The 21,932-nt window shown below is 37.0% G+C and overlaps 1 protein-coding gene across 1 annotated transcript; it reads right to left on the reverse strand.

The window, feature by feature from the left end:
* Nucleotides 1–436: 436 nt before the first annotated feature.
* lars1 (leucyl-tRNA synthetase 1) lies at nt 437–21,718 on the reverse strand. The gene is made up of 32 exons (XM_017421236.2): nt 21,582–21,718; nt 21,200–21,321; nt 20,881–20,968; nt 19,555–19,635; nt 18,171–18,311; nt 17,756–17,917; nt 17,445–17,557; nt 17,263–17,326; nt 16,884–16,972; nt 16,572–16,797; nt 16,231–16,318; nt 15,320–15,396; nt 15,076–15,129; nt 14,817–14,957; nt 14,249–14,326; nt 14,013–14,098; nt 13,709–13,774; nt 13,403–13,485; nt 11,981–12,119; nt 11,358–11,570; nt 10,676–10,733; nt 9,903–9,966; nt 8,609–8,792; nt 8,327–8,417; nt 7,392–7,532; nt 6,475–6,615; nt 5,115–5,225; nt 4,773–4,883; nt 4,121–4,225; nt 3,075–3,170; nt 2,754–2,886; nt 437–1,310 (listed from the first exon to the last, which is right to left on the reverse strand). The coding sequence occupies exons 1-32, from the start codon at nt 21,585–21,587 to the stop codon at nt 1,105–1,107; spliced, it is 3,558 nt and encodes a 1,185-aa protein (XP_017276725.1). The 5' UTR covers nt 21,588–21,718; the 3' UTR covers nt 437–1,104.
* Nucleotides 21,719–21,932: the final 214 nt, after the last annotated feature.

The raw sequence follows: 21,932 nt of genomic DNA on the forward strand, positions 1-21,932 counted from the left end.
TTTTATAGTTGCCTGGCAACCAGTGAAGTTTCTTGAAATTGGTATGTTTTGTGCAAATTCAATCAAAGTTTATTATCACTAATTATGTTTTTGATACAATGACTCAGATTTTACCTTCAAACTAAAAAAGAAACAAACAAAAAATACTGCTTACTTATTTGCTGTCTGTTTGCTGCAATACAGCAAACACTCGCTGAAAGGTAAAATCTTTTCTAACCCATTATTGTTAATATCCATTTAATTAACTACTTTTCTATACAGTTATTAGTTTATTGAAGTTAGACAGCAGCTAAAACGTCAGCATCTAAAAAGAGTGGAACAATACCTCAAAACGTTACATTTTATTTACCCAAATCCTATTTTTACTGGGAACATCCCTTATTATAACTGTGCTTACAAGAGATACATAAACAAGCCAAGAGAGAAACCAAAAAGGTAAATTTTTAATAGATTTTATTTCTGTGGGAAATCCCAGACAGGCAAAGTTGACAGCTATAAAATAGGAAATGCGTCTAACAGGCTGAGAAGACTCCTCATCTCTGATGTAGAGAACAACACGATGAGACATTTCCATCTGTATGACAATTTCAGGCTTTCAAAAGGAGCAGGAGCAGTCTGACAATGTAAAAAAAAAAAAAAAAAACATGGTTGCCCAAATAGGAAGTGATTGTAGCTGGCTGTTCGGTATCTCTAAGTAAAGATCTGTTTTAAAGCTTCATTTCTGATAATCGCTTGTTTAAAACATATTGTATCAGTCAGGAAGAACAGCTGCCCACATATCAAAATGACAAGAATATCTGACACAAGTAACTACTGTTCACATGCTGCAGGTGTTATTCTCTTATTCAGCTATGATGAAAAGTAATAGGTAGATTCCTGTGGAGCGCTGTTTACTGTATTCAGCTTTTTAATATTCCAGAAGTTCAGAGCTTCTAGTTTCATTATTCACTAAAGGTTTCAGCATTCTTTCAGATGAATCTGCTCAACGCTGCTCTTTTGACTTGTGTCAGAGTGACCCGTTCAGTTGTAACATGTCACAAAGCATTTGAAGTTTTCACAAAGAATCACTGCTGAATGTGCTCCTGTGTGACACTGAGTGCTACCCTAATGGATCAGATACGCCAGAGTGTCCCCGATGTTTACTGTGAGGCCGTTGTCGGCCAAAGTGACCTTCTTCTCTTGCAGATTCACGTTGAACACAGACTTGCTGGAGATGGGCAGTTTGCCTTGTTCTTCCTGTCCCAGAACAGGCACCCTGCGAGGTCCTAGTTCAGGGTCCTCGTACCTCATCAGCTTCACCCTGGACAGATCTGGTGGGGTGGAGACAACCAGTGGTTAGGCAATAGAAACAAAACAAAAAAAAAACAGCGGTGGAGAAGAAAACAGAGGGCGTGATGGAGCTGTGTGGGAGACTGAAAAACATGAGCATAAAGGAGAAGAAAATTAGAAATGAGATGTCAGAAACCAAAAGTTGAAGGAATGACAGTCTACAAATGTAGAAATGTTCTGTGGGATTTTTATATAAAATATAAAATAAAATAAAAAATACACAGCAGAGCAAAGAACAAACTATCAAAAAGAAGAAAGTACATTGTGTTCTTATCAGCTGAATACTTTCTGAATTTCTTGACGCAAAAAAAAGTTCAAAATCATACTGGTGGTGCTTTAAAAACTCCAACTCCAGATGTAAATAAAGAGCTTTTAGTGCTGGTTCTCTTTTTACTACTTTTACAATTATAATAAACTGAACAGCAAGATATAAATAAAGTCCTGATGGTTCCAAATTTCTTCTACTTCCCAATTATTAAACACACAAATTTTCAGAAGGAGCTTTTTTGGCACATTTTGCACATTGAGACACATTTATTTTATTATTTGATACAGGGCTATTTTAATATCAAACTGTTAAATCTGTAGACTGTTGTTAACAGTTTCTGCAAGAATGCTTATTTGTTCATAATTCGGAGGAACTTATCCACCGTCTCAGAAAAACCTTTTTATTTTACATGGAGCATTATTTAAAAAAAAACAAAACATTACACTTGTGATCTCCTTTGACAGTTTGCTAAAATGTAAACACACAAACAGAAGCACAAAATAATACAGCATATATGATGATTATCTGACTGGCTTTATTTGTTTTTTATTGCTTATGTCTTGTTTGAAAGTAATGTGTGATGTATGATGATTGTGTTTCCAGTTTTCTCCTTTTTTATATCATCTTGACCTTTCATAAACTCACACACCAGCACAGTGCAGGTGAAGTGATTAGGCCTTAAGGTGAAGATTAGGACCCAATATTTCTTTTCCATAATGGCTTTGCTTTTCACTGCAGACAAGCATCTACAAGCTAATTAAAGCCACGATTAAAGTTAGGAAACAACCAACAACATTTTGAATTCCAAACAGGTAATTTTGTGAATGAGCCATTTCAAATTTTGATTTTTATTAACAGTATTAATGAAAGTTTTTCTCCCTTCCTTAGTAACGTTTTCCGTTAACATAGACGGCAGATGGCAAACAATGAAAAAGCAAAGGGGGAATGACATGAGACAAATGCGAGACAGATTTGTACACAACATGTGTCTTCATTGACTGAGCCAACAGGAGGTGTGATGAAACATTTTACTCCAAAAATACAAAATCTGCACAGCTTTGAACCAACGCAGTGGCTCACAAACTATTTAGTTCTAAGCAGAACAAATGTTTTCTTCTCTGAATTAAAGCACTAATAGCAGAGCGGTCTTACTGACCTTTTATGAGTCTGTTGACTTTAGCGAGGCGTCGAATGATGCCGTCTCTGTTGTCCCCCTGACGGATGTCAATCTTTGTAGAAAACAAGCCGTTGTACGGCTGAGGGTTGATCAGGAACACAGACACTCCAGGCTTGGGAGACAAAAGTATGACACAAGTGGACATCACTATTTAACAGGTTTTTTTGTTGTGGAGATACACACATAAACCAGCAGCTCAGGAGAAAAAACAAACAAACATGTAACCACATTTATAAACTGTGATCTTTAATAACTTGAAAGTGTATCTTTGAGCAACTCAATCACAGCATAAAGATTTACCTCGGATCTAAACACGCTGAACGGTTTCCCGGGGCAACAGTCCTCCTTCACTTTGTCATCAGCCTCCGATGCAAATAAGACGTCAATCTGCTCCAACTGTCGGGCAAAAATCATGAGAAAACATATTAATACTCAGCGTGTGTACACAGGTGTGTTCTGTGTGTTTGGCACGCCCGTTGGCACAGGCTGGTGGTGTTAACCCGAATCCGACAGCGATCCAAGACTTAACATCAAGCTCTACACCAGAATGCCACGTCCCACAGGACAGTGTTTCAGTGAGCAAACTGAACTGTAAAGTAGAAGAAAACAGATCTACTGATCAACGATTACTCCAAAAAGGCTCGTCGTTTATTTTGTAACAGACCAAGGTAGGCGGGGATGAGTTTGTAAGGAGACAAACTCTTTATACACAGAAATTGTTCTCTGCTTTTTTATTTGATCCCAGGAACAGTCCAAGGTTGTTTTATTAGCCTCTAAGCTGTGATTCCTAAGTGGTTTGAATTCAACAGAAGCTGAACCAGGTAAAATATCTCAACTCCCAGTCCTTGACAATACAAACTACTTCTGTGTCATCAGGTCTGGCTTTGTTGTCAGTCTGATTTGAATCATTGGTATTAGATTCAGGCTTTTCCTTTGAAGGGATTCAAGTAAAGTTTTCCTCTTAATCTGTGCCGATTTCCCGAAGATGCTTTCTAGACTTTGGGTTTTATGGTTCAACAAGGCTAAGCTGTACAGACAAAAAGTATTAAGAGATTTTCAACTGACAACTTTACCTTTCTTTTCCAGAAGTAACAATGGGATTATTTCTGAGAAAATGCTGCAAACGTTACAAGTTTAGATTTCTATAGCATCCTAGTCATGTAAAGTGGTTCATGTAGAAACCGTGCCAATGTTTGGTTTACCATTTGTTGTCTGTAAACAAATTCTGTAAAATATCAGTTTTGCTAAACATGGAGCTCACAAAACCCCTCAGGCAGAGTTGGTTCAAACACACGCTTTTGTTTTGAGTAAAAACCTGACGAGTGTTGTGCCGAATGAACACAAACCTCCAGAGAATTAGTTAAGTAGACCAGATTCTCCATGAGAACTGTTCGCTCATCAAACTCCAGCTCAAGATCCAAGACCCTGGGTCCGTTCTTCTCCAGGTTTTCCTAAAAAATAAAAAGAGAAGACTCATGAACAGGAATTTACTGATACAACAAAACAAATATTGCAGAAAAAAGAAAATTACGTTAGAATACTAAAAAAAAGAAAAAAGGACCATTGTGTGCTATTTATTATTATGGTGTCTTCAAGAGATTAATAAAGCTTTTTTTTAAGCAAAAATGCTAAACCTAACCCTCAAACAGACTTGCAAGACAATCTCAAAAGACAAACAAAGCTGATCTTGAATATTTATCACGTTGACAGTATTAGATTGTTTTGAATAAAGATCTCACCATCTAAACAGTGACTATTAAACTTTATGAAGCAACCTGTCTCTAATCAATATTATCTACTTCACAATAACCAAATATATTCATTTAGATTTAAAAACTGCATTGCCAAATTTGATTGAATTATTAAGCAAACCTAAAGAAAGTTAACATAAAGTGTGAGCATGTTCAAACAATAAATTCAGTGCACTTAAAAAAAAAAAAAAAAAAAAAAAAACAGCGAACAAAATGAGAATTACTTTTCATTTCTCACCGGTCTTACCTTGATCATGGCAACAAAAGGCATGACTCTCTTCATATATTTCTTCAGTTCAGGCAGGGCTCCCAGCTCGCTCGCTATCACTTTGTTGTCCGGAAGGACCCTGTTGTTGCTCTGTCAGAAACAAAGATGAAAAAACAAAAACAAAAAAATTAACCCAAACCATTAATAAATTGGGGGAAGCAACAAGTAACTTGTGAAGAAAGACTAAAAGAGCCACAGAATTAGGTCAAAAAAAGACAACATGATGTATTTTATTGCACTGCTATGTCATGAACACCTGCATTTCTGCAAATAAATGAACAAGCTTCCTGTTGTTCATTATGTCAGAAATGAGTTTTTCACCTTATAGTGCTTGCCAAGCAGAGATAAGGCACTGTGCTGCCATGGAGGGTAGCTCTTGGCTACGTAGATGTTGCAGTGGGAGGGCTTGGCGGGGGGCTTCGAGTCACCTTTCTATGGAAGAAAAACACAAATTTTAAAACCAAAGAGCTTACATGCATAGAATTTGCTCATTCTATCAGGAAGACGAGACAAAGTGGCCTCAAAAGTGTATAAACTTGTATAAAAGTGTAAATTATTTAAGATGCTGACTAATTTTCAGGCACATATGTAATTTCCTTCAGTAAAGTCGAGTGTCTGTGAACTGACTCCAATGCTTAAAAAAAAGAGGCCGGATGTAAAATAAATAAATAAAGAATTAAAAGAACTATACCCATAAATAATGTAAAGCTTAGCTTAAAAGCTTTTTTGTTCAAAAATGCTTTATGATAGCTGCAGACACCTTTTCTAACACAATTTAATAAGGCACTTACTTAATAAAGGTACTTCAAATTTTATTTGAACATTTTTTTTAAATGTGTGAACTTGTGGTCACATCCCCTGCTCTTCCGTGGTGCTTTATTATAAACTCACATGTCAACAATGAATGCATTTGTCTCCTTGCAAAGATTATAATAAAAGAAAAACAAATTCAATTTGTTTTTTCCTCTCTTCCAATCAACTTAAAGTCCTGCTTCCATGGCAACAAAATATCTGTTTCAAATCAATAAAAGAAGTCTGGAAGATTAAGATAGTCTTTTTTAGATCTTGTCAATACTTGTTTTGCTTCTTTTTTTTCCCCCTAGTTGAAAACAATTTATTGACCTGCCAAACTGTCAGCTATTTTCCTGCTGTGAAAACACAGATTTAAGTCTTCAAGTGTATCTGACAGGATAAAAGATGCCGTCTGAGAATCACAAAGGCAGGAGATCAATAATCCAAAACTGCTGCATGTTGAGAATAAACCACCAAAAAGGAGAAGAAAATATCCTCTTTTTAGTTTTGATACTAGTTGAAATCTGGTAAAATACAAGTTTATTAAGTTCTATGTCAAACCACAAAAAGTAAATTGCTTTTATTAAATCTTTGGTTATTTGGGGGAAAAAAGAAGAAGACAAAACTCAGGTTTACTTGAATCTACTAAACCCAGCTCTGTATTTATTCTGCTGGAGTCAAACCAATTCACGTTTCTCATTCTGAGGTTTTCAATTATTTTTCCTCCATCATTGTGCCTCACACTCAACAACCATCTAATCTTAATAAACACGCTTAGACGAGTCTCGGATTTTATTAAGTATTAAGAGCTATTAATTCTGAAATTGATTTTCCTTCTAGCCATTAAATATGCACGGTGAAAACAAAGCAGCCCGAGCACACATCCTACCTTGTTTTTGGGAGGAAGCATGTACGCTTTGAGTCGCAAACGGAGGTCATGAGCCGTCTCCATCAGGTACTGAGAGGAACGAATCAGAACCTCGTCGACTGGACCTGCTGCGGGCCACGACGCCTTCATCAGAGAACCCGTCTATCCGAGGACAACGAGACAGAAGGAACAATGAGTCACTGAGGGAAATAGAAGTTTCTGTATTTCGATATAACAATTCTTTTGCAAAACTGAAACTGCCAAACTTTAAAGGAACGCCAGAGCTAAAAATCTGATCAACTGGAAGTCACACGGCCTTCATGAAATCATCAACAAACACCAATTTGACTGGACATGTATGACAACCATGTATAACTCTCTCAACAGTGTGTACTCAGCTCTTTAGCCAGTGGCGCTAAGCAGAGAAAAAAAGGATAGTTGTGGGGCTTTTGTTGTTGCTAAGCGACGACTGAAAAAAAGGCATATCTTCAGCACAGCAGCACTCCTTTATATTCATAAATTTGAGTGTTAAAAATATTCTTAGCTCTTGGTGCTTGTGGAAGCGTGTAACAGTGTGCGCTCGTGTTTCATGCTGCAGAGGAAGAAAAGCTCAGTGTGAAGACCGGCTCCCAGTGGACTTCTATTTCAGCAGAGGGAACGTGTTAGTAACCACTTCACAAAGGTAAATGAGCGGAGGGAACAGCGCTACTTGCAGCCCAACACGGGCCTGGAAGTTTAGGCTCTGCGATCCCAGGTGTACTCGTGAATGTAAATAAATATGTTACATTAAGAGCTTTGTTTAGGTGCATTTTTGTTTCAGACAAACATGTGCAAGAATGATGGAGAAAAATCAAAATCACAGTTTAACCCTTCGGAGGACACACACAGCTAAGAGTAAAGTAAAACCCAAAACGATGGTAAGTTTCTAAGTTGTTCACCTTGCCCAGCAGACCCCAGGTGTATTCACAGAGATGTGGACAGATGGGGGCCAGCAGCAGCATTTGTCTCTCTATGAACTGGAAGACAAGCTCTCTGTGCATGCCTTCAATAGCCAGCTCACGATATTTGTCTTTGGCAGCCTGAGAAACACATGAATAAAACGTTAAAAGCTTCTCTGCATCAGTTGTGGTATGAAGTTTTCATGACATTCAGTAGCTTGTTAATTCGATCTCTGCAAGAAATTCTAAATGAAGATGAGAGGAATTATGTGATGTGCTATTTTTATGTTTAACTCTTATTTTTCTGCATATCTATATAAACTATTTTCTATATCCTGTTCTTTGAGTCTATTTGCTTACATGTGCAGTTATAACATGAACAAGTTCCCTTTGGAATGAATACATTTTGTCTGATTCTGAATCTGTTCTGTAAAGGTCAGGGTTTTTAACTTGGCCTTTCCAAATCTTTAACTTCTCCTTTCTTTATGCTTCGTCTGATAAGAGAATCTGTATAAATGAGGTTGTCGTCTTGCAGAATAACACAATGTTAAGACTCATTTCACATATGAACGTGGATTGCCATTCCCTTGTAGGAAAAAAAAAAGTCTAGTATTCGTCCATTTATTGCTAATCCATACAGTTTGTTACTTCATTATTTATCTTATTTTGTTTTGCTTTTTAGCTAATTAACCAAGTCTGAGAATCTGTCTTTTCTTATCTAGTTTTAGGTCTATTTCAGGTCAGGTTCATGTACATTTACAGCCATTTGAAGGGTAAACCTTTTTTTATTCATGGTTCCATTGTTCAATTTTTTTGTCTTCAAAGCTAAAACTTTGTAAGCTCTTTTTACAAAAGGTAGGTAGGTAGGTAGGTAGGTACATTTATTTATATAGCACTTTTCAGCACAAGGCAACTCAAAGTGAATGTATATGCACCTGAAATTCAAAAAAGCCGCTCTTCAGAGCCTCCTTGTACATCATCCTCTCATAGTGCTGCTCCGTCTTCATGATGCCTGCATTCATTTCACTGGATAAGACACAAAAATCACAGAAGTCTTCACAATCAGTTCAACTGTTCCATACAAAGATGAATATGGAAGAAAAAAGGAAAAAGCTGGCGGTGACTCAGTAGTTTCTGTTTCAAACCAAGATTCAACTTAATGATGGTCAAGGATGCTGCGAATCTGTCAGCCCATAATAATGACTTCTTCTGTCTACCTGGCAAAGACACGATCATTGAAGGTGTCAGAAGGTCCCGTCCTCAGGTTGTTCTGGTTGGCAATCATCTCCTTCACCCACTCCACCCACGTGTAGAGGCGAAGAATGCCAGCATCGGCCATGGTTTCTACAAAGTTGGCGTCCTCCACTGTGTCCCCAGCATCAGCTAGAGCCAGACGCATACCTTAACAGAGGAGAGAAGGCGTGAAACAGCAGGTGCAACATAATGTGTAGTCAAGATTTCAGTGTACAAACTATAAAAGAACCTTTTATTGTCAACTGGCACTACCTTTATGATAAGGTCTCTTTTAATATCTATTACATTGTGTTTTACACTTATGTAATATTTATGAAATATTGTACTCATTTTCTGTTCTCCAGAGGGGCAAAGGCTTTGAGCAAATTTTCAAAATCTGGATTTTTCCTAGATCTTAAACACAAGGTCAACTTAATGCAGGCATCTGTTGGAAGACATAAGTCCAACAGTAAGACATGCATAACGAATGTGTTTGCTTTTTATGCAGCTTTAATTTAAAAAAAAAAGACAGATGACTTAAATGATCCTAAGGAACAGACAGATATGGATAGGGGTTAACCTCCTAAAAGCTAAGCAGTGCAGAAAAATAAATGTAAACCAAATATACAGCTAGACATGAGTAGCGTTTCAAATATACATTTCATCTGGAATCCAATTAAAAATTTTCCTGTAGTTCCAGAGTATTTTTTTTATTTCCATTCAAACCTGAATAAATGTTTGGTTTTGGAGTCAATACATTTCTCCTTTTCACTGTATCCTCCTGACCAACAGGAAACATTACTACAGTGCAGCTCATGCATATATACATGTTAGTTTATGATGTATTAAAACACTTCTATAACAGCAAAGTCATTGGACATTAATGGGTTTCTTCTAGGTGACAGATCTGATTGAATATACTCTGCCTTCCATGTATCAGTTTGATTAAAGTGTTAAAAAATCATCCAGAAGTTTATTACCTACAGAGCAATATTAACAATCTGACTTCTGCAGCTTCTGCATACCACCCAGTATCAGTGGAGTTGTTTTATATTGATTGCTCTTTTTAATTCTCATTATCAGATGGGTGTTTACAACACAATCAAGTGTAATGCCAAATGAATCACGATTAACCCAATGTAGAGTATTCTGAGTGTGAAATAAATACAATTTTCAGAATCTTTCAGCGCAACAAGACACTGATCATTAGTAAAAGAAATATTATGAAAGACAAGAAGGTAAAAAAGATGTAAAGACTAATTAAGAAACTGTTTTTACCATCTGCTGAAAACTTTTCAATGGCTTGGCAGAGAGTGAGGAAGTTTCCTGTCGATTTGGACATCTGGTGAAAAAATATGATTTAGAAAACACATTTATCAACCAAAACCTTTTTTAAAACATAGGAAAACGCTTGTGTGCAGCTGAAATGCTTAATACTGTTCAACAGAAGTTGATTACTGACAAAAAAATAGTTTTAAAATAATGTTTTAAATTCCTTTCAAAAACTTTTGCAAGCCTTATCCTTAAACTAAAGTAACCGAAGTAAAAGTGATCCAATATGCAGAATATATCTAGAATGCAATGACTTACAAATTAAGTAAATTCTATATTTAAATAAAAAAGCAATAATAATAATAGTAATAATATCTTGAATTTAACATTTGAAATTATTTGCTTATTTTTTTTAGCTCAACATGATGTTTAGATGATTTCTAAATGGTTATTATTTATTAACCAGTTTTAGTGGCCTAGTGGTAGAGTGTCCGCCCTGAAACTGGGAGGTCGTGGGTTCAATCCCGGCCGGGTCATACCAAAGACTAAAAATGGGACCCATTGCCACCCTGCTTGACACTCAGCATTAAGGGTTGGAATTGGGGGGTTAGATCACCAAATGATTCCCGAGCGCGGCACCGCTGCTGCTCACCGCTCCCTCAGGGGATGGGTCAAATGCGAAGAACAAATTTCACATACTCAGGTGTGTGACAATTAGTGGATCTTTCTTTTCTTTCTTCTTAGTTTTTTCTCAGTGCAAAAACTAAAAGTAAGCATACCTTTTCAGAGTTGAGGAGCAGATGTCCGTTGGCTCGCACAGCTTGTGGCCATTTCCCACTGTAAACATAAGATTTGTTTTTCTATTAATGTCATTAATATTATGTGTTACAAAATCATTATCATGTTAAAGACATTTCTCTGTGACTGATTTACAGAGAGACCAGACTGTACATCTTAGAACAACACTGGGCTCATTATGTGAGTTCCATTGCTTCTTCAGAATCTGGAAGCCTAAATCTCCTTAAGTTAACTAAATATTCATCTAAAACCTATATCCTCCTCTGGCATTTTGATAATGTTGCTAGTAAAGAGCCATGTCTGACTTCAGGATCCGAAATCTCTCATATAAGTCAAATTGGGTTGAGAATTAGTGACTCCAAAGTCCTTAGCATATTAATTACCTAATTTCAAGCCACTCAGTGACCCGTTGTGCCCCATGGATGATGGCCCTGTGACACTGGCTTAACACATGTGGCAAAATCTTTAAAATCATTAACTGAACAGAGTTTTATAGAAAACTCCATGTGAGTGGATAATAAATAAAAACTGTAAAGCATAAAGATGAAATCACCATTTATTTATACCTTTTTTTGTCAAAAACAACCTTTTAGATCTGCAAATTAAAACCCTACAGAGCCCTCGTTTATTCTAAACCGACCAGTCCAATGGGGGAAAACTCACCTGTCTTTGGGCCAGATAGCAACATGGTTGTACAGATAGTAGGACAGGTGGTTGGGAACCAAATCCTTGCCAGACACACGGACGTCCACAGGGTACCAATACTCAAACTCCCTCCTCAGCCGCTGTAGGTGCTCCCTAGGAATGTCCGTTTTGGGGAAAGGAGACGTCTTAAAGAAGATGAAGTCCCACACCTCTCTGGTCATCTGCTCTGGTCTGTAAAAAAAAAAATAATGAAATGAATGGAAGCATGATTGAGGGTAGACAAAAGAGATAAACTGGATTAAAATGAGGTGGGAGGAAATACTTAAATGTCTAGTGTGACAGAGGTTTTAAATAATCCAGAATTTGATAGAGTGTTTTTTTACTTTTCTGCTTTCATTTTGGTGCCAAGAATGAAATCTGCTTAAACTGAAACACTGAGCTGGGGATTACACCATAAAATTACATTTATGCTTCATTTATTAATTGAATTAAAACTCAATTAAATTATTACAAAGAGTCCATTCTACCTCAGTGGCTGTCTGAAGGCAGCAGAGAAAAGAACACGGTACAAAGAGAGGCAAAAAGATGCACTCAATTTAACAGTTTATTCTTGTGTGAGGATGAGTGTGGCGCATTCTCACTTGATGTCCAGCGGAGAGGCTCCTTGTCCGTTGAGCACACCTCCCTGGAGGAGGTGGGCTACGGTGTAGTAAGCCATGTAGATCGTGGAGTCCGATAGAGACTCAATCAGCCACTGCTCGTCCCAAGGCAGCCGTGTTCCTATGGTAACCAGGGGAGGGGCACCCATACAGTCACACGCAGAAAAAAAGTGAAAAAGAAAGAAAATGATCTGGACAATCAGTTTTTTTTCCCCTTGAATTAACACAGTGTTTTTGGTGAATCTGTAATCCTGTCAAGCTCAATCTAAAAACACACAAAGGCAGGTCATTAAAGTCCTGGTTTCAGTGTAACTTCCTGTAAATAAAACTGCCAGAAAGATAAACGCAAACCAGTTATTTTAAGACACCTAATTGCAGCTTACAATTTAAATCATTTTGACACACTTCTTCAAATTTACATTAACGACTTTTAGCATCCAATTTAAAAAAAAGAAAAAACTAACTCGGTTAATGTGTCATTTGCTAAATTCTCGCTTATGTTTTGCCAGATGATCTACTTTCAGCTTGAAAATGGACAAAAATAGTGCCATCTTAAAAAGTAATTTATAATCCTTAGCTCTGAATCCATAATTATGACATTTATGTAGTATTTATTTTGAAAAATGTCCACTCTTATTCTCCCAAAGAAAAGACACTTCAGACGATCATTTTTCTTCTCACAAGATCTAAATACATTACTTTAATATTCTAAAATTTTAAAAACTGTTAGATTTACTCAATCCTTCAGGACTGAGTTGCATTCTTTTTACTGCCTATAATTGTATTTTTTTTGGTCTGGAATAAAATGCAGTATGTGATTATGTTCATCAAATCATGCATCTTGCGTCTTGGTACTTGAGCATTTAGGAGTATAAATAAAGATTTTTTTTTCTTTCTGAGGAAAGATTTGCAAAGAATACACATGTATTTTTTATTCACAAATTAGAAGTATCTGCAAAGTATGCATCACACAGCCAATCTGTTCACAAGATATCTGGCATTTTGTTTAAACAGGCCTAATGTGGCCAGATTTCTACAGTAAGAGTCTACAACAAGTCTTGACTGTACAGCAGTGGCCTGTAATGCCTGCCAACTGGCCTTCACACTGCATCTATTATTGTATGAACAGAGGCGGACTGTTGCTAGGTGCCTAATCATCAGCCCTCTGTCTCCATCTATAGACCAAAGGAGAATTATCCAAATAAAAGTTTAGGAACCTTTAAAAGTTAGGAAACCAATCATCCCCTTCATCTTTTACAGGGTTGTAAAACTCATCAAGAAACAAGAATACAGGAAGCAATATCATTGTTTGAATAGAAGAATGGATCATACAAGCAAACATTATCTGTACTCATGCTAAAAAAAAAAAAAAAAAACTACTTGTTGTAGGGGAGAAAAACTTACCGAGTCCGTAAGTACGAGAGCAGGCGTGTTCCTGCAGCCAGGCCAAAGTTGCCTCAAAGTTCCTCCTCGTCTCCTCACAGAATCTAACATTTTGCACAAGAAAACGTGCAAAATAACATGAAGTTGTAATTATTTAAATGATAAACTAATCATGATGTGTTGTTTTCTGATTTTGACACAGCTCAGGTAACAGGTAAATAGATGCTGTACTTCTATACGGAACCCTAACAAGAACCCTGTTAAATAAAGAAACAGTTAAATTCCACAGGAACGAGGATCTCATGTGGATGGATGTCAGCGACTTACGTTTCCAATGACTTGAGGACTTCGTTGGCCTGCTGCTTCCATTCAGAATCCCCGTAGTCTAAATACCTGTCAAACATAAAAATAATCTCTGCATAAAACCTTTCAGGGACTAGATGCTTGAAACTGCTAAATCTCCCCCCCAAATGTTCAGTTTCCAAGATAAATGGCAGCCAATAAACTAAATGTTTGTCTTGGTGGAAATGTAATACCCAAGTGTCGCTACATTTAATATTAAGTAACAGCTTTCTTTAAAATTACTAACTAAATGACTTTTTAATAGCATAATATATTCTGAAAGACTCACCACTGATCACAGAGAGCCACTACACACTCATCAGCTGAGCGTGACATGACTTGTTTCTCTGGCTCCATGTAGATCATGGCCTCGCCCTGTGACAAATGAGAATCATAAAAATAATAATGAAAACTAATAAAAAACTACAAACTCCGTCTGCTAACTCAATGCAAATGCACACGTATGCCAGAAGGGTTGAATCCAGGATAAAGGCAGGATTTGAAATGCAAATAAAAATGTTTTACCCTCTCAACCATCATCTTCTGGATGGGCTTCTTTACATCCTGGACCTTCTGCCCCTTGTAGCCATCAACTAGCATGATCTGAGACAGGAAATTATTTTTTTTTAAAAAAGCTTGTAATGCTGCATTTGTATCTGTAACTTCTGTCAACAATAAATGTGTCATGTAGTGTGCAGCTTTTCAGAATACTAAACAGCTGAGTAAGAGGGCACAAAGTAAGAGTACACTATGGCAGTTCAGAGAGCTGATTAAGTAGATTTTCCAGTAACTAATGTCATTATGTGACAGGAAAGAACAGGGAGCTTGACAAAAAAAAGAAAACATAACACTCCTAAACCTAATCTGTATGCATGATATGTTACACAAATTCACAGTGCTCTTATAGTTTTCAGCTGTAAACAGATTTAAACTACCTAATGATAAACACCCTGCTAACAAAAAGACAATAAATGGTTTTAGTTTGGCCTTGAGACGTTAACTACTCAGTTTAAGAAGCTGCAAACCTAAAGTTGATTCTAGTTGATTCTAATTGTGTTTCTGAAGGTTGAATCCAGATGCTAAAGGGACTTACCCCTTCATAAAATCCCTTCAGGTACACCTTCTCCTTCGCTTCAGCCAGCTTCTCTTTGTCATTCTGGCTCTGGATCTTCAGCTCATCGCACACCAGAGGGGCAGACAGATTCCCGTAGCCCGGGATCTCAATAATAGGGACCTGAGGTGTGCAGACATTCATATAAACACACAGATTCATAATCCAGTGAGAAACTCTGACTAAAGTAAGTGGGTTCAGTGAAAGTAAAGCTGAAACAACTTTAAGTAGATTTGCTTACCGGCTCAAAGGGTAACACCATCTTGTCCTCGATGCCATACTTTTCCCGCAGAGCCTTTTGGAAAGGAAAGAATTGATCATTTTGTTCATAAAAAATGCAATTTGTCCTGTGTGAATAGAAAACGTTTAAGTTATACAAATAAAATTTAGGAGTTTTCTAAAAAGACTAATTAAATTTCACCATTTTATCGCATACAACCAACACATTCTTAGGCAGAGTTTATTTATAGGTCTGCAAGCATCACCTGCTTTTTTTTGATGTCCCTGAGAGCAGCGATGTCATCAGGAGCATCAGATGGCACACTGGTTACCACCCCAGTACCTGCGGAAATCACACAACACCAAAGGAGAAAACCTAAAACCGCGCTGTAACCGACTTTACTTCACACACATTCAGCACAAACAGAAGCTCGATGCCGCCACATTTCATTAACTGTCGTGCAGGTGCACTGGAGCAACTAACCAACTGTGAAAAGAGGAGAAACAAACATGATCTCATTTACTGTTGCTCATTACACTCAATAACCCTTCGGGACAGGATGACAGATTGAGTGGGAGAGATTTGTTATTATTCTTATTGAAATTCTGACATTTTGGTTTAGTGATTCAGAAATTCCATTTACAGAAATTCATCAACAGGATACATGAATACTCAAGAAGAAACAACAGCCCTCAAGCAACAAAGACCAAAAAAAAAAGTAAAACTTGAAAAACAGAAAAAGGTTTATTTTCTTGGCTTGTTCTAGTCCGAGAGGTAAAACACCCATACTTCCACTCTTTGACCACAATGTTTATATGTATGTGTATTTATTGCAATTTTGAAGTCTACCTAAACCTTTTACATTGCGATTCCAATATTTTCTCCATCCACCTCTAGAGACACAAAATAGGATAATATCTTGCAGATTCTATACATGAAAACACTGTAGCATTGATTTTTATAAAAGGTTTTATGTAACTTGTGGGCCTTTTTAATGACTGGTGGCTATAGGGGATAGAAACTTGAATAATGAAAGATTCCCACTGACAGTAAACAAGACTTTGAACAATGGTGGCAGTGGTGTGAGAGAATCTGTCTCTTTAAAGTTTTACACTGCAGCTTCTTGAAATGTATTGATCTGACTAAATAATCAGATTTCTACTTCTGGGTTTGTACCTTTGTCCTCCTTGATAGTGAGCATGGGCAGAGCATAGATAATCTTGTAGGAGGTCAAAGGTGCACTTAGGGCACAGCCGAGGATATCCTAAATGGACAAAAAAAAAATAAAAAAAAGTTAAGCAACTTATTTGAGTTACAGTTGCAGAGATTAAAGCTCCCTTACTTAGTCTGTGAGGAAAATCTGACTCAGTTATTTTTCAATTTCAGAAATGGGAAAAGTGCAAAAGAAACACACTCAAATTATCTTGAACTTACTGCATTTTGATGTTAAACTTGGGAAGATAAATAAATAAAAGACAAACAGAAAATGGATGGAAACAGAAGACAAAGCAAAGTACCTGTCCCAGTATTTCCATGACCACCGGCACCACTCCGTTCTCCTTGGTGAAGCCCTGGAACGACATGTTTCTGGCAGACCTGCTGGTGGAGATGAAGACGTCTCCGCTGGTTGTTTCGAAGGCGACGTACTTCATGTCGGGTCTCACCCAGCAGTTAGTCTGACCGAACATGGTTTCCGGTCTCAGAGTGGCCGCCACCAGAAAGATGGTTTTGCCTTTCATGCCACTGTGGGGAAAAACAGGATAAAAAATATTAACTATACCAAAAAATCTAACTAAATGGAACAGAGGTATGTGTCTGTGGCTTGTTACCTGCTATAAAAGACTTTAGATTTGAATTTGGCGGTGTACGGTTCAACAATTTTCATCTTGATGAGCGTGTACTCCTGAGGTCCAACTCCCTGAAAGACACGTCTAAATGTTAGAAAAGAAAAGCAACCAATAACAGCTTTTGAATCACCACTGTTTAATTCAAAATGTGAAACAAATTACAAGTGACATAAAATAATTAATGACTCAAATCATATTGGAACAAAGTACTCTCTTTTGGTCAGGGGGTAAATTTGAGATAATGAAGTAAATCAACAATAGAATGTAGCAGAATACTCTAAAATGTGGTCTGTACTTCAAAACTGTCAATAATAATTGTATTTTATCATTTCAAATTTACACAAAACTAGATATTATCTACCTCTCCAGTTTGCCTGTCATGATCCATGCAAGGCTGTCCATCCTTGGGAGAGTAGATGGTATACCTGCACAGGATTAACATTTGGATTTTTTTACATTGGGGAAAAACAAGGACTCAGTTCAACATCAAACTTTTCCACAGGTGTGAAGTCGGTTGTAAAGATTATTAATCTTAACCCTCACCTTTTGCCAAACTTGATCTTCTTTCTCTCTTTTAGTGTGACAAAGTGCCACCTGACGAAGGAGTCGTAGAAAGGGTTCACGTCTGTGGTGATGAAAGAACGCCTCCAGTCCACCTAAGAAATATTAATATAACACAAGCCTTTCCACACAGTTCAACAAAAAGGCAAAACTACATGGGAATTAAAAACATGTGAAGGTGAACTCTTCTGTAGGTTTCTAGAGTGCTTCTTGTTAAAATGACAAAGGAATTGTATTCGGTGACAAAGCATGAGCACTCGTGTTGTGACAGTTCAGTTATTATATTTAATTACCTTGACACCCATCTGTTTGAGGTCTTTAACTGCCAGGGGAGGGAAGTACTCAAGCCAGTGTTCAGCACTGGCAAACTTGGAAATCTCCTGGTCATTCAGACCTAAAGACCTCATGATGTCCCACTGGAAAGTGGAAGATCCAGATTTGGCCACTGCTTTACTCTGGCAAAAAATAAATAAATGAATGAAAGAATATATAGGAAAGGGTTAAAATATTGTACCTGGAATAAAGTATGAAAAACACGGTTATACTGAATATTCATAAACAATTAATTTTGTCAGGTTTGGAGAAGATTGTTTAGTACTTGTAATTGTAGTCAGATAAAATACATATAGTCTTATTTTTCTGTCAGTGGTCTTTATCCAATCCCACAACGTTCAGAGCGAAACATTATCTCAGGTTCCAGATCCTAACCTTCTTGCCCTTTGCTTTGTCTTTGATGATGATTTCATCCGACATCTTTGGCTTCTCCTTCTCCTCTTCCTCCTCCTCCTCGGGAAACTGTGGAGGGTTTCCATACAGCTCCATTTCTCTCTTCAGTTTGTCTGCGCAGGCCTGCCAGAATCAATGTGGATTTACGAACTTACAAAAGACAGACGAGGTGCCTTATGTTAAGTCTTCTGTTTAAGAAAATAAGTTCATAGCAAGGATAACTATTGAGTTGTGATAACAAACAGTTTTATTTTTGTTTTGTTAAATCGTGCGAGATAATGAAGTAGGGCTGTGATGTTAAAGTATGGTGTTTTCTGAGAAATTCTCCAAACTAGAGACATGTTTGTTCTGCCCAATGGGGATTTTCTCTGTAATCTGTTGCTCCTTTTTTTTGATACCCAATCGTGGTATCATTAAATAAATGTCATGAGGAAAAAAAAACAACAAACATAATCACAGAATAACTTTTCACCAATTTCATGTGGCGTCAAAACACAGAACTGTTCACTTAAAAAACTCTAGTGAAGAGAGCGTTTGACTTCTTTTTGTAATTTGTTAGAACATTGTTAAAAATGCTTCTGCTGCTGTTTATCCATTAAGAGCCTGCACACAGACAAAATTACAGTCATTCATCTCAGCTTTCATGAGGACGAGGATGCAGCCTAGCAGAAATGCTGAGCTGAGAGCTGTATTGAACTCCATCAATCACAATATATTTCTCTTCCTAAATCAGATAAATAACCTCTGAGAATATTGGTTAATGCAGCCCGGCTGAATTAGACTTTAAAACAAATGCTACCTACACATCCAGACTGCCACACAGATATGACTTCACATACCTTTGTGTGAATGGTTGTGTTAGCACAGTTTGCCAGATTAAACATTTCTGGCTCTTGTACTTATTAATATTTAAACTGTGTGTGTAAGCTAAAAGATTTGTAACTCCAGAACAATTAATGGGTTACTAAAAATGTAAAAAAAAAAAAAATACACGTTGAGTGTTTGGAAAAATCAGTAAGCCAAGATCATCTGTTCACTTTCTGTTAGAAATCTTGTCTGGATCTAAACTACTTAAAAACTCCATTGTCTCAAAACAAACAACCTGAGCTTTTTGTTGAGAACATGTCAAAAACAGACCTTTTCTTTCTCATATTCTCAGCTGGGGACATTCTTACATGTTGTGTTACTTTATTTAAAAACAATATATAAGACCGGGTCAGATTTTAGTTTGTCACACATACTCTGGATACATTTTTAGTAGCAGTTATCCCATTGGCAGGTTCGTAGAGTTAAAGCAGATTTATAATTCTACAACATATCGTGCATAATTCTCACGCGCTGCGTAACAAGAAGACGGCGCACTAACCTTGATTGGCATTCCTGTGCAGTGGAGTCCAAATGGAAAGAGGCATTTCTTCCCCTTCAGAGACTGGTAACCAACTGCAAACTACAAGAACGAATCAGAACAGGAGTGGCTCGGAGGAGAGTAACAACAAGCTCAGAATACTACAGAATATTATTGTTAAAAGGTAATGAATTAAAGTGATAGCATCTTTGGTGTTTATCACTTCAATTAATTGCTGAATGCTTTTGTGAGAGTAAACTTTTGAATATAATGTGATCAGCATATTTTATTAACAGTATTCTGTAAATAATTGTTTTGCAATCGACAATTTTGAAACATTTAAAATCTCAGACCTCTTACTGTTTTGTTTTTGTTTGTTTTAGTCTTTCTGTAATAATTTGGTTTGCATCACAGAGAATCACTGAATTGAAAATCTCTTCATCTTTAAATTTGAACTCAGCAGCATTTATTTATAGGACCTTAGGAGGCTCTAAGAGCTGTCTTCATTTTACCCATTTTAGTGGGGTTTTTTGTAAATTTCTTACTTAAAGCTACTTTTAAACCAATTGCCACTGAAAGGCAAAAGCAAACAATAATGGTTTTGCCCCTGAGTAAAATATCTCATGAACCACTGGACAAATAGTGATGAAACTCTCAGAAAGTAGTCACTGGATGTATATCTACAACTGATTACATTTTGGAGTCAAGCTAATTCAAAATGGCCACCAGAGCTAATCAGCATTAGCCAACAAAAATATGGCTATAACTCAGAAACTCAGCTGAAATCTGATCCTGTAGTCAGAATCAGAATCAGAATCACTTTATTGCCATTGCCAGTAAACGAGTTACAGGGTAGGAAATCATTCTGGTGTAATGGTGCAAATAAAACAAATACAAATGAATAAATAAACAATGAAACAAGAGATTTAATTAAAGTCTCTGAGTCATTAACAACACACCCTGAGCGTGATATTGCATGAGATTGCACGTAATGTTATTTTTAAGGTATGACCAAAATGGCTACAACTACAACATTTTGCAACATAAGACGCTCCTAATTTAAAACTGGCATAAAAGGCAGCGGGCGATATGTAATCCCTTAATTAATGCTAGACCTTTAATTTGCCTAAATACATTACAGTCCTGTTATGTCGTGTCTCAGTTTGTACAGTCCTATGTAATTTTTCTTTGATTTGGTGGAAATACCATCACTTGTTCTGAGCCTATTTTGAACCTCTTCATTAATATTTTGTTACCTGCTATGAACGTTAGAATTTTTGCACTGAATACGTGTAAAACTAAACTACTTGTCTGTTTATCTCTGTTTCACTGACGATGCAAACTCACCTCACACTTTGACAAACTGAACGTATGGCCGAGATGCAATCGGCCATTCATATACGGGTACGGGAAGGTCACAAAGTACTTGTTTTTGCTGGAAGAAAAGAGAGAGGGATTTGACTAGTTAATCTGTGAACTGAAAGTGACACAAAAAAACTTCTAACATGTCATTTAAAAGTATCTTATAAACTCTTTTGCTGATAAACTTAAGCAGAAAACATGCTCCAGGTACAGAAATGGTCTTACAACAACATGAACTGAGTGTTTCAGATTGTAAAGCTGGTTTCCAAATACAAAACTGTTTAAAATTACGTCAGCTACTCACTTGGAGCTTTCTCCAACAGTTGATGGTGCATCACTCTCAAAAGCTTTCTCCTTCTCCCATTTCTCTTGGATTTCTAATTCAATCTTTCTCAAATAGTCCAACTTCGCGGTTCCTTTTCGTTCCTTCAAGACAATGAATGTCAAACAGTTACTGAGACTGTAGAAAAATCAAGCAGGTGTATGTAAATTGTACACAGCTTATTTATATACACGCAAACAAAGTCTTTTAATTTATGTTGCGAGTCATATTTCTATTTCGCGCAGCTGGTTCGAGAGCTCATGCTAGCTCTGACTTAGCTACAGCTACAATAAGTTAGTGCAATAATTAGAAAACATTTTTTATTCTTATGAACCACTCTGAACTGTTAGAACGTGGAACTCACCGTCATTCTGTCTAAAATTAACAATGTGTCCGCTGTGAAGGGAAGACAAGCGAAAAGAAGGCAGAAATAGTTTCCAGTGTGTCAAAAGGAACCCACGCCACCGGTGCCTAGATGATGACACTCACGATCAGCCTTTCGCGGGGTGTTCTGGGTAATGTAGTCCCTATTAGTTTTTTGGCGTTACGTCAAAAGCTGTCAAACAAATTAACACTTCGATTTGAGTATTATATATTTACTTAACCTTGAGTATTTAATAAACAATAGCAGACCAGCTTGTGTTAATATAATCAGGCGTTATTTTTGAAAGGCTCGGCTGCTTTACGACAACTCGTCCCGTGTTGCCATGCCGTA

This window comes from Kryptolebias marmoratus, linkage group LG13 (assembly GCF_001649575.2).
Source record: "Kryptolebias marmoratus isolate JLee-2015 linkage group LG13, ASM164957v2, whole genome shotgun sequence".
Taxonomy (NCBI): Eukaryota; Metazoa; Chordata; class Actinopteri; order Cyprinodontiformes; family Rivulidae; genus Kryptolebias; species Kryptolebias marmoratus.